This window comes from Paralichthys olivaceus, chromosome 24 (genome assembly GCF_024713975.1).
Source record: "Paralichthys olivaceus isolate ysfri-2021 chromosome 24, ASM2471397v2, whole genome shotgun sequence".
Classification (NCBI taxonomy): Eukaryota; Metazoa; Chordata; class Actinopteri; order Pleuronectiformes; family Paralichthyidae; genus Paralichthys; species Paralichthys olivaceus.
In genome coordinates, this window is record NC_091116.1 from 8706062 (window position 1) to 8720901 (window position 14840).

At 40.3% G+C, this 14840-nt stretch overlaps 1 protein-coding gene and 1 long non-coding RNA gene across 3 annotated transcripts in view; one reads left to right on the forward strand and one right to left on the reverse strand.

Moving 5' to 3' along the window:
* The window catches only part of LOC109638900 (E3 ubiquitin-protein ligase Midline-1-like), a 51107-nt gene that overhangs the window by 31212 nt on the left and 5055 nt on the right, over nt 1–14840 (forward strand). For both annotated transcript variants that reach the window (XM_069520464.1, XM_020102083.2), the window contains exons 3-7: nt 6583–6678; nt 10497–10604; nt 12119–12267; nt 12942–13069; nt 13923–14066. In XM_069520464.1, coding sequence (XP_069376565.1) covers nt 6583–6678; nt 10497–10604; nt 12119–12267; nt 12942–13069; nt 13923–14066 — 625 coding nt within the window. The remainder of the gene's footprint in view (nt 1–6582; nt 6679–10496; nt 10605–12118; nt 12268–12941; nt 13070–13922; nt 14067–14840) is intronic.
* The window catches only part of LOC138406935 (uncharacterized), a 56919-nt gene continuing 46366 nt past the window's right edge, over nt 4288–14840 (reverse strand). The window contains exon 4 of the long non-coding RNA XR_011240279.1: nt 4288–4388. This is a non-coding gene — a long non-coding RNA (uncharacterized lncRNA). The remainder of the gene's footprint in view (nt 4389–14840) is intronic.

Here is a 14840-nt window from a genome sequence, read left to right on the forward strand (position 1 = left end):
GTCCGGTTCATGTCTTCAGGGTCAGAACATGCTCGGAAGGAAAAGAAAGAGACAGAATGGATGAACCATGTGCTGCTCTTTGACCTCAGTCATGATACTCTGAGGGTATTTAGCGCAGATGGGTAAACGGTGCACATGTGACCGCTTCATTAACGTTTCTACAACACACACACACATTAGCCCTCTATCCATACACTAATCTGAAGACAGACGCACAGAACTTCCTGTGTTACACACAGAAAGCACATGTGCCATTTCTTGACAAATGTTAGAGGGGATTTGACCACCTGTTCCACCGCGTCCGCCAGATGACACATAGCATGAGTTAGATATAAACGGTGGGTTCATACCCCGCTGGTCCAGATGTCAAAGACTCACAGTATAGGGGAAAGGAACATGTGCAACATGTGACTTTTTGATATTTAAAAGGAAATGTCAAGACTACATACGGTTCTATTGTAAGGGTTTGGCACAGCCTGGCTTTTTTTTCTTGTGATATTTGCAATCGAGAATCTGACCTAGAGAGACGACTAGAATAGAATAGATTGAAATACCTGTGTTGTCATTGTACAAAAGAGAGCAGTACAACAATGGAGGTGCTTCTTCTGAAATTAGTGCAAATTTATAAAATAAATTGACACAACCAATAAATTGTAAGAACCAATGCTGTAAAATAAAAGAGTGGTTACCTATTAGTCACTGCTCAGGATGGATATGGTACTAAAAAAATAGATATACTTCAGAGTTGGAGTTTATTTATTCGACTTTTGATAAATACAATTATTTAATATATAGAAAAGTACTTTCCTTGTTGATTAATTGATTATTTGATTGATTAATTGGTTCATATGTTAAACAAAATGTCTAGAAATGTATATTACAGCTTCCTAATACCTAAGAAGATATTAAATGTGTGATTAACACTTAAAGGACAGAGATTTGTTGACCACAGAGCTGTGGTCGTGATGTGCTGTTCTCACGAACATGACTTCATTTTCAGGATGAAAAGCTTACTTTAAATTATACATTAAACATCAATTAGATTTGACCTAACTACATTTAATACTGCCAGTTTTTATTCGCTCTTTCCTGTATCTTCAGTTACAGTGAAGCTTTAAGGGTTCTCCGCCTCGGGCTGAATTCTGTTTCTGAGTTAGCCGAGTTCTGTACATGTCAGTTCGCTCCACTTTTATTCACGAGGCACATTTTCCGTTTTTTAAAAAAAATTCGCTTCATGCCACACATTAAGTAAAAGCACGCGGTAAAAACACAAGCTGCAAACTACTCTTGACAACAGTCATGTTCAATTATGATTGTGTAACGCAAGGCCCATGTTAACAATTAATGTAGTTTTATAGCCGTTGGACAAAGAACAAGTCCAGTAAAGTGTCAGTTTTAATTGAAATAATCCACCAGTTTAAATAATTGTACATAATGTGACTTTTTTCTGGATTTTGTCACAGTTTTGAACTTGTTATAGAAACAGGGAAGAAGATAAATTGAGGTCGCGTTCTGAGCTAATTACCACAGGAAAGAACCTGACTGCCATGCAATATTCAGGCAACAACACATTTTAATTTTTTATTCATGAAGACAGAAAACTTTTAGGGAGCTAAACAGAGGAGGAGCTGCAAAGGCACGGAAGCCTCATTGTCATGTAAAGCTAGGGTTGAATTTGTTTTGATTTGATTTCCTTTTTCCTGTTTCACTCACATTTGAGGGTTTCTGACCAGTTGAAAACTCTTCTGGTCATATCACTTTTTTTTTTTTTTGCTTTGGTCTGCTGGAATTTGAGATATCCCCACTTGAGAGAAAAAAAGGAAAAGAAGAAGAATATCAGATGATTGGAATAGTTTCCTTTTTTCAGTGGCAGTGGTGGTGTGTCTGATAAGAGCCATGGAGGTTATTGTGGGAACACCCATCCTTTTTCAGAGATAAAATTACCCCCGTCACAGGAAATTGACGGAGAAGGGGGTTGGAAATAGTTTTTAAAGTCCTTGGCTCTGGGTCTGAGGAGTAAGGACCTTGAGGATAAAAGATGGGAGCCACCGAGTGAGTGAGTGAGTGTGAGTGTGTGTGTGCGTGTGTGTGTGTGTGTGTGTGTGTGTGTGTGTGTGTGTCAGCTTTAGTTTCAAATCACATGGTTTGTCGTGTTTATGCAGTAATCCATTTGCTTTAATCAGCTGTCCTTTGGTGTGGAAACAACATACTTTGGGTTGTCATGTACCAATGTGCGCGATAAAACATGACCAGACACCAACCATCACCTTTGATTCACAGCCTCGCCGATAAGTTAAATATTTACCTTATATGTCCTCCGGCAGCCTCATTCATCACTTATAATATGAACACACTTATTCCCTCAGTCCCTCCATTTATATTAGCCATGCCGTTAAAGATTACATCCTCGACTTTGTCAATCTTCACTTAAAATGACTCATTAAAGTGCGACACCAACTAAAAAACTTGTTTTTCCAAACTCCAGGAAGTGATGAACAAGTTGTACTTTAGGTTGGTTAAGTACACTGTGACATCACATCTATCAATGCTAATCAGAGGTGCTCCACAGATGTGACTGGACACTTAGAGGCAGCAGAAACAAGCTGTAGACTCTAATCTAACATATCGTTGTCTTAAAGGTGATATGGCAATGTTCTGAGAATAAAACAATGCATCATGAGTGGAGAATATGGAAACAAGGTAGAAACTTGCTGTCAATGCTACATGAATATGAAAATCTCATATTTATATACTATTGTATGTAGTAATAGTAATAATAATAACTATAATAATAATAAAACATGGTGTGTATAGCCAGACAGTAGAGGACAGCATGACTAGTGTCCAGAGAGTGAGAGAAGGAGGCTTCTCTGGAGCTTGAAGTGCAGGTCTGTGTTATTTTCGGGGAAGAGTTTGGCAAAAGCATTATTCCATCAAACACTGGAACAACTAAAGGAAACACTCCCACCAGATTCTTTTCCAGAATCCGCAATCTTCTGAAATCACACTGAAGGTTTGATTCCCAGTTCCGAGCCCTCATAAATGTGACTGTTGTCTACTGGTGTGGGTTTTCTTTCTGTGATCCGGTTGTAAAACAAGCTGGGAGTTATGTCAACTTTATGTTATGTTAACTTTACTGCACGAACTAAGGTGAACCATCATTTTCTGGATGTATTGGTTTTTACACGCTGATGGGGATCCCCTGAATGCGCCGTCAGTTTTGGTTTCTCTGAAGCGAAACCACCTTCTATAGTCCTCCGAAAAGAAAACAACCAGGCTCTCTCTCAACAAACTCTCTCTCTCTTTAAATGAAAGCCATTACTTTAGAATTTACAGTGCACTTCGCAGCTGCATCTACTTTCTTACAGTCTGTACAGAGCGTTCCCTTTGCTCGAGGCCTCCGTTGTCTCTAAAACACAATCACGCACACTCCATCCCTCCATCCTTTCCAAACCCCCCCCTCCGGTGCAGTGTCCCTTCCCTGTTGTGTTATCGTTTCTTTTTCCCTCCGCTGTGCTTTGCTTTTGACTCCTTGTTTCTGCAGCAGTCGTCTGATTGTGTTTTCAGACACACACAAACATTGTTTCCAATTTACGGAGGAGAAAAGCTGTGTGTTGGGCAAAGACACCGCCGCCCTCCATCAAATACACACCGCCCGACGCAATGATGACTCAGCATTGAGACGTAAACACAGTGTGGATGATTGTGGACACACAGTAAAGCGCAGTAAACAAATAAATGATGAATCCTCTCTTTGTCTGTCTCGCTATGGCGGCTTTAATATATAACTTGCTGCTTGGGTCTGCACCTTTGTTCTCTCACACAAGATTCTGACTTGAGCTGTGTGACTAAGGTTTCACCCTAACACACACACCCACACATACACGCTTGTGTATATATAATCAACGAGGTGAAGAACGGAGTGCAATTCTGTCGGTGGAGCGACAATCCCTGTGAGCACAATCCTGCTCAGTGTCACAGCAAATCTTGAAAAGAAGTTGCTCATCTGAAGTTCAGCTGCCTACCTGTGTGTGTGTGTGTGTGTGTGTGTATGTGTGTGTGAGAGAGAGAGATCCCCTCGCTTATTACCACTGCTTCGAGGTGATTTTATCCGCTCTCATATGTACAATAAGGGGTTTAGCTCATTGACGTAAATAAGGAGCAAAATACCAACAAAGGGGGATAACAACAAACATGACTTTATAGTTTGGAGTATGGAACCATGCATCTTTTATTTTTAAGACGAAAAAGACGACATTAGCCGATGAAACATATGCAAAGTTGGATTTCAAAGAGCGGATTCTTGTTGGGTGATCTAAGGAGAAGCTATGCGAGGATCTGAGTCAGCCTCCCACTGATTAAGAGCAGATGCTGCGGAGCCATCTTTCCTTTTGAAAGAAAAACAAAAACACAGAGTCCAAAAAAGGCTTTGACTCTTTGAGCTAATCACACTTTGCAAAATAAATCTTATTTTTAGAAGTGTATTTACATTGCAAGTGGCCTCACAACACTGCTCCTCTTTGAGGAGAGTTTTCTCTGTGAAGGTTTAATGTACTTTTGTGGACATTTTAGCCGAAAGCAGCTCCCACACTTAACTAAAACAAAGACAAGACACCACATTACTCTTATTTCTGCCCTGCTACGCTCGTTTCCCCATTTCACTTATGATACATTTTAAGTATTTAAATCTCTAAAGGCTCTTTATCGTCAGGCTCCAAATTACTCTCCCCTCAACTTCCTTCAGTTAAGAAGCTGATGACTCATCCTGTCCTTAGGTTTAAGACAATATTTTATACGCTGTACATCTTATTACCTTATTTAATGACTTAACATTTTCAATTGCAGCTAATTTTATCTCCTTTAATTAATGTTGGTTCATGGGGAGATTGATTCAGCTAAACTCTGCTTACGGCCTCTCATACAATATATGTACATGTGGAAGTGACCTTTAAACTTGTATATAAAATCCTAATCCACAGGATAAATATTGAATAAAGGTAGCACACACACACACACACACAGAGACCCACAGCAGGTTTCATTTTTTTAAATTCTCCCTTGTGTACATGTCGCAGTGTGTTTACATGCATGCAGACATGTAAAGTTTGTATGTTGGTATGCAGATATAATTACACGTTATTTTTTCTTTTCATTTATGCATGCATGCATTTTGCTGCACACACCGACCTGCACGTGACTCTGACTTGCTGTTGTGACTCTTGTCCTCATCATCAACCTTTAAGAGGTTTAGTTTATTTTTATCTCTGCGGATGATAATACGATGACAGCGTCATATTCCTCTCTCTCCGCGCAGACCTTTGTGCTGCTTTTGTGTGTCGCCGCCGTATTAAGGCCATCCATTAAGCCCCCCAGTGCCACTACACACGCACACACACACACAAATCCCACCATCTCTATCTGTGTTTACTGTTGTTGGTTATTCAATATTGTAACTCCTTGTTCATCTGTAGCACAACAAACATGGTTTTGTTTACCATGCTGCTTCCAAAAAGTGGTTGCAGGTTAAGCAAAGTGAGCTTATCTCAATAGTTGGCTTTCTTCATTTTGAAATTGCATTTTAAAGGATTTACCCAAATGCAAAACCAATTCATATACCTGTGTCCCAGCTAAACTATCTCTGACATTATGACGTCCCGGGCCCCGCTGCTCTGGTGCAACTAGGCAACCATTTTTGAGACATATCTCAGCGCTCAGCGAGTCTGAGCTTAAAATTCATCTGGAATACGGTTTTGAGCGGGACAGTGGAGTCGTCCTGCCATCAGAGCGGCTTAAGCACGCTCCGTTTGGCAATAATATGATGGTCTTAGAAATAAAGGAGACAGCTTGTGCCCGAGCGGATGAGGGAAAAAAAGGGGGGAAAGGGGGAGGAAAGAAAAGAGAAGACAGGGAGGAGCGTTATGGGACAGAGCTGACGTGCTGTCACCTGTTTGGCGGTTCGTTAGCCAAGAGCGCTGCTGCATGCTCTTGTAGGGAAAAGCTTTTGATGCCTAATTTGCCGCTTGGCCGGGTTTGCGCATGGCTTGGTGCTCAGTGGAGTGGCTCTCCCAGTCACATCCTCTCCTAGTGTAGGCTTCTCTGTCGGAGGCTCGGACAGGGCAGGATGAGGAGGCAGTACAGGGATGAGGGGTATCACCCGCGCTCAGAGGTATGTGGACCCTAAACACACTGCTTCGGAGAGCTGGAGGAATAACGTGGAACTCTTGAGGGATGTTACAGAAGAGGAGCTGAGGGAAAACATGGCTTCACTTTGATTCATCAGTGTAGTTTTACCTAAGAGTAGCAAACATTTTTCCTCTCATTTTCTTTTGCCTTTTTTTTTAATGTGTAGTTGTTCCACTTGTTTTACAACTTTTTGTGTTTTCTGATGTAGCACCTGAGGTTGTTTTACAATGTCTCTGCCTCGTGTTAGAAGATAAACCTAAGGGGAAAGATGTGCTGGATTTTCTATCCACCTTTGATTCACCCGCTCTGCGATCCATTTCTGTTTCTTTGCCTTTATGACTTTTATTTGTTTCATTCATTCCCTTTGTTGTCCTTGTGTTTTTTCTTTTTGTGCTGCAGCAAGCGCTGGATTCCAACCTGAGTAATTTGATCAAGAGGAACAACGAGTTGGAGTCACTTATGGGGAAACTGATCCAGACATGTCAACATGTAGAGGTGAGTCCCAGTGGTCCTCTGAGATCACCACATAAATTGTTCCAGATCTTTACATTTTATTGTAGTGACGCAAAGTAAAAACATAACATAATACTGCTATTTTTGTGAATGTTGAATCTGGTATTTGATGAGTTTAGATCTATTGATTTCCCTTTCACTAAAGACTCATCCGCGATATTATGTGTAGCATGACTCAGAGATTAATATCAGTGTCCTTAGCTTAGCATGTTGCTAAACGGGGCTGGATAGTAATAATACGATTTTAAGTTCTTGATCTTTTTGGTAAAGTGCCTTGAAATAATGTATATTATGATTTGGTGCTTTACAAATACAATTTAATTGACTAGTATGAGAATACTGTTTTAAAACATATTGTATTTTACACCTGAATAGTAAGCAATACTATGTCAATACTCATTTAAGGGATTTATTAAGTAAATGTGACTATTACACATTCAGATTTGCTCGTTTTTTATTAATTATTACTTTGAATATACAATATTATTCATGTATAGTAAAAAATAGCTTTTCAACTTGTGATTGAAATATTTAAAGACGTCACTGGGCATCATTTTATCATTTCTGTACATAAACAAAAGGAAACTATTAACTATTACATAAAATATTATACTAATGCTAAAATAATTAGTTTCCCTCATATCCTTTTTTCATGCCAAACATCAGATCTTGATCAAGCATTGATTTTATATAAATTATTTTACATTTATGTGAAAATGTGCATTATATCCTTAAATGTGCACAAATTAAGGTTAACTTCTTTTCTCAGTTTCATTATTACATGAGCAGCATCTGAGTTGTTTTTGTAATAACTCAGTGATCAGGATAATGAAGTTTGTACATGTGTGCGTATTCTGTCGGCTACATAAGGCAAATCTGTGCTAAGCCTGCCTGTTCATGTTACACTAGCCCACTAAGGAGCTTTAAATAAAGCAACGCCACAGGGTTAAAAAGCACTGACATCTTTGTTCAGAAATAATGGAGAACCTGCTCTCTGCCTCGCAAAACCTTCACATGCTGCAAGGGAAAGAGGATTGTGATTTATTGAGGAGATTTTATGTTGTTGTTTTTCTGTGAGCCACAGCATTCCAATGATTTTCTTTCTATTATCACAAAAGAAAAAAATTCCAGACTCTCCTCTTAAAATCAGAGGTGAATAAATGATGCACAGATGGAGTGCGAATATAAAAAGCATGACCTATTTTTTTCCCTCGTGCCTTATGGCTATACTTATAGTACGGTTTCACAACACCCTCTAAAGCCTGACACCAAGCATGTGGAGCGAACTGTGATAGCACGTTGTCTATAGGTGGGAAAAGTCAGACTGCACAAGGAGACGATTGGAAGAAAATACTTTGAACTGAGCCAAAATAAGGATGTGACAGAGCTAAAATACAGAGCTAAATAAATAAGGAAAAGCACTGCACAGGCAGCTTGGCGTGCTGTTGATGCAGCTTTCTGAATATTTCAAATCACACTAATCTATTCCAAAGCCTCTCTGGAGATGGCTGCTGAGGTTCCCTGATATCTTTGAGACTCTGTGTGAGATGTGTGATACAAATCTATTGAAATTGAAAAAGCTTTTTTATTTCTTCCATTTAAAATGGCAGAGACACCAATCTTCATCAGTGGCGCCACATCTAGTTCCAATGCAAGTTAATGATCCTGCACTGCATTGCCTAAAAGCTAAATAAACACCTGTGATGACTTTTGCGTGTTGCTGCACTTACGTCATGTTGGACTGATGGGGAATATATCAGGCCTCTTAAGTTTGAACTCACGTTCCCTGCAGAAAGTTTCGTCAAAGTGTGTGGGCACGGGGGCATGTGTGTGTGATTCACCGGATGTCCCAGTCAGGGCGCAATCTGTCACACTGATCATAAGCTCCAGAAGGCTCTGCCCACAGTCACTAGATGCTCCAAATATTTACACGGCACATGATGTACTGTGGTCACTGTGCATGTGTGTGTGTGTGTGTGTGTGTGTTATGTAAGGGGCCACAAAATGTCTTCATTCCAATATTTGATTGTATGTCATCGCTGTTATGCTTGAATTTGGCGAGGATCAACCTTAGCGTGCATGTGTCATATTCACAAAAACGCGTGAATGCGCATGTGTGAATATGACAATATGTGTGAGTCTCTGTTGCCTTGTGGGTAGCTGTTCCAGACAAATGAACAATATCTGGGCATGTCGCCTTTCGTCACATTGAGTCGTTGACGTCAACACAGACAAAGTACATTTAGAGCTTTGATGGAAACTAAAAAACCAAGAAAACTAAATATGCAAAACAAGTTGATTTTAATTTAACTGAAGTTGTTGGAAACACATTAAACAGCACAGCAGATGTCTTTATATTCGTATATGTAAACAAATTGACGAGATACTATACAAATATATATATATATATATATATATATATATATATATAGTATACACACTTTTCACAGAGGAAAAGGGAAGTCTGCTACAGCAATGAAGAAGAAACCAATTAGCGGTGTTGAGGAGACAGATGCACATGCAGCTCTGCTCTGCTCACATTCTGAGCTCAGCACATCTCACATCAGCACTGAGATGTGATCCAGGTGGCAAACTGTTTCTGTTGGCAACGTCGTGCCAGAAAGAAAATCACATAAAGGCTGTTCAGGCAGGGACCTGGAGGATACTGAGGGAGTCTAGTTTGGCTCTGTGGCAGAAAGGCAAATGACTCGAGATGATGTCATTATTAACACCCCTGTCAGCGTGAGTGTGTGCGTCTTTTCTGTGCGTGCGTGTGATTAACTGCGCAGTCTTTTTTGCTTGGCAACACTCGCTGCAGACTTCCCCTTTCATTGCTCCCCATGCTATCGCTTTCCGCAGCAAGAAAACACTTTATAAAGTGCTGAAAGGACCGCAAGGAAATGGCCACAATGAGAAATTGCACATTCTGTTCGGACCTACAGTCTTATAATTGGACTTGAACAACTTTTATGGCCTGCTGGGACTGTAAAGGATCCAACCGCAAAGTGAATCAAATAACTCAGCGAGTGGAGCCGGATGCCATTTCTCTCCTAAGGACCCTGAGTGTAATCAACGACACCAACTGCAGTTTCCCAAACACCTTGCAGCTAAATTAAATAATAACACAACTTTGGAAACTACAACCACAGAAAGGAAAGATAGGACAAACCCTCGCCTTTGTGTTCTTGGAGTCTGTAAAGGCCACAGTTTGACCTATGTCCCCAGAGTTGTAGTAATGTTTAACTGTAAAGGTTTTATTTTTTAGGTCAATCTAGATAAAAACTTACTGTTTGTTAGCTGGTATATCAACACATGAGCTAGTTTCTATGTGTGAATGTTCAATATATGAGAAAACAAACACAAAATGTAAAACTATTTTAAACATCATGTTTAAAATATCAATTTCCTAACTGCAAATTCCAACTACTTTCACACAATTGTGGGGTCTGTTAGCAGAGGGAAGTGTGAGATTTTCTAAAGGCACTGCATACAACATATATCACATACTCCAGAGAAAAATGAAATGCTCTATGTAGCAGAAAAGGTTGGATTTCAGCTCTTGTGTCTGGAGTGTCATGTCTGCCCCTGACAATCACACATCCTCTTGCTTATTTTACTTGTCACTCAGCAATCAAGGTGGCAGGAGGAAAAATGGCTAAATATGCCTCATCTTCCTCAAGTGTTTTGCTCCCCGACTAGAGGGAACGGCTGATGGGTGAAAATGACACCCTGTCCCCCTGGGACCCCTGATGAGCCTCCATCTTCATTTATCTAATACTGTCTGGGGAATTGGTTCTCAGGTGAACGCGTCGCGCCAGGAGGGCAAGCTCATGGAGGAGTGCGATCTCCTGATTGACATCATTCAGCAGAGGAGGCAGATCATTGGTAGCAAGATCAAGGAGGGGAAGGTGAGGCCAACACTCTTGCAAGTCACATCCTGTAGTGTTTTCTTGGCTAATTCTTGGAAAACAGTCGTCCATTTCAAAGCTACACATGGAGCCACTTGTTATTATGTTCTTCCAGCATAAACTACACAATGTACTCAATATGTGAAGAATGAAGAATATATGAAGAAATATGATTTCAAACATTCCAGCACAACAATCATCAGGGTGCAACTAAAAAACCAGGTCAACTTCTCTATTCCTCGTAAATGCAACCAAAGTTGGTACAAACCAATAATCCAAAGGTTTGGATTCCTGCAGATGATTGACTGCAAATCTATGAATCTCTTTGTAAACACTCTTCAAGCTAACGCCAGCCCTCAATTTCTGTCGATGCTTCATCACAGCCACGTCTCGGCTGCCTCAAATGCCAACCTTTCAACACATTCTGAACACACAGTGAAAACAGACAGACTGGCCAAGAGGAGATCCCAGAGCATATGGACGGGATGTCTTTACTTGTTCTTTAAACCCACATGATTTTTTTAACTGTGCCTATTGAGACTTGGAACACACGAGGGTTTTTTGTTTTTTAGGAATGTGCAAGGACGCACACATTTGTTTTTTAGCCAACATATTTCTACTAATTGCTTTTTAGGGAACTGCTAGATTATTATCAAACACAATTCAAATGCCTTTTTTTCCCAAGACCAGGTTTCTCTGCTTCGTGTGCCTTATGTCCTTTTTAAAAATGTGGTGATGACTGTGTGTTTCAATGGATTTAAACTGAGATTACAGTGTTTTGGTTCTTTACAAGCCAAACTGATGATGAAATGTCCTTTGACCTCAATCCAGGCGCTGGCCTCAATCTGTCTGGTAAAATCTCTGCTCAAGGGAGAGGGAGTGAAACTGAGTGGTTAACAAAAGGGAAATGGAAAAAAAACCGACACTGGCCTAGAAAAAAAAAAAGTAGTGCGAGGACGGACATGAGAGAAGCTTAATTCATGTAGTTCAAACATTTTTTCATGTGTCTTATTGATTGGAAATCAACTTCCTCCTGAAGCTTTACAGTAAAATCAGTAAACCTTGAACTTTTCCTTTTCATTTACTGTGGCTTCAGTTACAAGACAACCAGACACAAGTACAAAGGCCAGAAGAAATCAGCTTTAAGCCCCTGTAACTTGGGCTAAGCATGATGGATGTGTTCATGCCCTTTTCCTCCAATTTAATTTCTCAGATGTTCATAGCAATTAAGAGAACATGAAGAAATACATGACCGTCTGCATCAATCAACTCCAAACCTGACCTTTTCGTGTATAAGTTTCTTAGAAATGTTAACATTCATCTCCCTGTGCATGTACAACCCCATATTTTTGGGTCATTCTCTTTCGTCAGCTCCGATTATGTTTTCATCCTTAATGATCGACACCACCTTAACCCGGATGAGGGCATTTTCACGCCCTCTCGGCTTGATGATTTTATCTTTCCTACAGCAGTGCTGTTCTCAGGCTTCTCTTTGCATTTGCCATTCTTATCAGACACAGAGACTTCGGAAACTCGCCCAGCAGATCTCAAACTGCAAGCAGTGCATAGAGAGGTCCTCTGCCCTGATCACACAGGCCGACCAGACGCTGAAAGAGACAGATCACGCTCGCTTCCTGCAGACCGCCAAGTGCATCAACGAGAGGTCAGACACATTCATGCTTCTCAGTTGTTAAGCTATGGTCTAATTCAAGTCAGAGGTAAAGAAAATGTACAAAATTTTAGGATTTTCAACAGCAAAGACAAGGAGGGATGGATTTCATCTTTTACTGAGCTTAGAATTTAACCCAATGTCCATATGTGCATTCTCAGGAGAAACACATAGTGACTTAAAAGAAAATTCTTAAGTCCCTCAAACAAAATAGGTTTTCAATCAGAATTGAGTCTGCAGAGACTCACGAATTATGGGCTGACTCTATTCAGATTCGGAGCTCAATTCCTCTTTATAGAAAATAACAAACACCTATGTGCTGATATGCAGCTTTTCTGTCCTCTGGTGTGTTACATAGGTTTTTAGTTTATGTAAAAGTTCTGCTCAGTTAAAAAAAAACAAAAAGTTTCAATGCCAAATTTGCATAATTATACCTAGTGGCTAGCCTGGCACACCCCCTAACAAAGCTAGGTAAAGCGACAAGAGCTATAACCAAACGTTTCAGACAGAAACACTAATAACTCAAATTCACATTATGAATATATGCATAATAGACCTACATGTTTAATTACTAAAAAAAAGGTTTTCACCTATTGTTCTATCACTTGCAGTGAAATAGAGGAAGCCTGTTTAATTTGCCTGTTCAATTCTGCTTGATAATGATCTAGGGTTTCCATGGCAACTGCATCAACACAAGTGCTGATCCCTGAGATACACCTGACGGATACATTCGACTCCGTCGCCCTGGACTTCACCAGAGAGAAGAAGCTTCTGGAGAATCTGGATTACCTCACGGGTAAAGAAAAAAAATTAATTCTATGAGACGCAACTTTAACGTCAAAATTAGCCTCGAGGATACTTTTCAAAGTCACATAATCAAAACAACACTGTATGAGTCATGCTGGAGACAAAAACCAAGGCATCGCGCGTGGTGGACTTGAAGGTCTGTGAGGATGGTTGGCTCGTATTTACTGTGCGATGCATGAGGGATCTGCTGGAGGGCCTTTTCACAAAGTGAATCAGACTGAATCACTCCACTCGGTGCAGCCACTCATGACAGAAGGCTCAGGAGGAGGAGAGAGTGACGGACACAGAACGAAAGAGGAAGTGGCTTTAAAATCAATTGAAGCTGTGCCTTTGTATCTTTGTTTGTTACCTTTTTCCATACTTATTCTACAAGAGGCTCCACCGGTTGAATACAAAAGGGATGTTTTTAATTTATCTTCCCATTGAATAAAACAAAGAGAATAAAAAGCTCATGAATCAATAAACAAGTGTAAGCCAACTTAGGATCTCTGCTTACATAAGACCCCACTTTAGTTTCTGCTAAAAAGATTGTGATATTTATTCATCCATGTTCTTGAACTATATTTTATTATTTCCCTCCTGCATTACTTTTAATGCTCAACCTACCACTCTAGTGAAAAGAACATATTCCATCCTGTGGGTAATGAAGCCTTTCCTCACAAGGATTTGGCCCAGTGAGCACATGAGGTTAAGTGGGGCTACTGTTTGTTAAAGCAACTGAGAAACTGGGAGCCTGGTATCATTTTAGAATATCAGTAACGTGATATGCAAGCTGTGTACAAACAAATCATACGACATTAGAGCCTGAGATGGTGTTGATGTTTTTTTTTTTTCATGCGCAGCTCCGAGTGCTCCGTGCATACGAGAGGAATTGTGCACGGCTTCCTACGACACCATCACCGTCCACTGGACATCTGACGATGAATTCACAGTGGTGTCCTATGAGCTCCAGTATGCCATCTTCACGGGACAGTCCAACATCGCTAGTAAGTAATGAGGTGGACGAGGAATGCAGCATCGCAGTAGTGCTAAAAGCCATCTCCAGGGCTTGAGCGACAATAAAGCAGATGGGGTCATATCATGCTGGGAATTTGTGTGCAATTTAAAATCTACAATTAAAAACTTACTGATGGTGGGTGTCTTTGAATCATTTTTCAAAGTACACCAACTCCCACGGTCGTTTTCTTGGGGCATGATTGACCAAATACCTCCCTATTCAAAATCTGAACAGACAGACATGTTGCACATATTTTGAGATTTGATGGATTGATGGCACTAGTAGTACTATTTGCCCATTGTCCCATCCACTAACATGGAGGAAGCAGGTACTGCAGCCAGCCACTAGGTGGTGATTGGAACATTTTGTACATGCACAGGTACATTTGACTGAATCTTATTCACAAAACATAAAGGAACAAATGCAAACACATTTACAACTATAAAGTAAATATATATAAAAATATATAGGCTTAATTGGATTTTCCTGTTGTGAATTCATGAACTTAAACTTTATAAAATAGAATCTTAGCTCTGGCCTTGGCCATTGTCCAACATCCTGCACATAAACACCTCCAGTGCATTTGTTACACACACTTACCGACTGTTTTATAGACCTGACATCTGCACTATGCCATCACGCTGCCTCACTGGTGCCCACTAGTTCCCCTTCGGCAGCTCACAGTTTGAAGCGCTTATCTAAAAGCTGAGATACAGCAGTGGAATAGAAGCTCCTGAGGTGAACCCTGCTGCATTTATGCTAC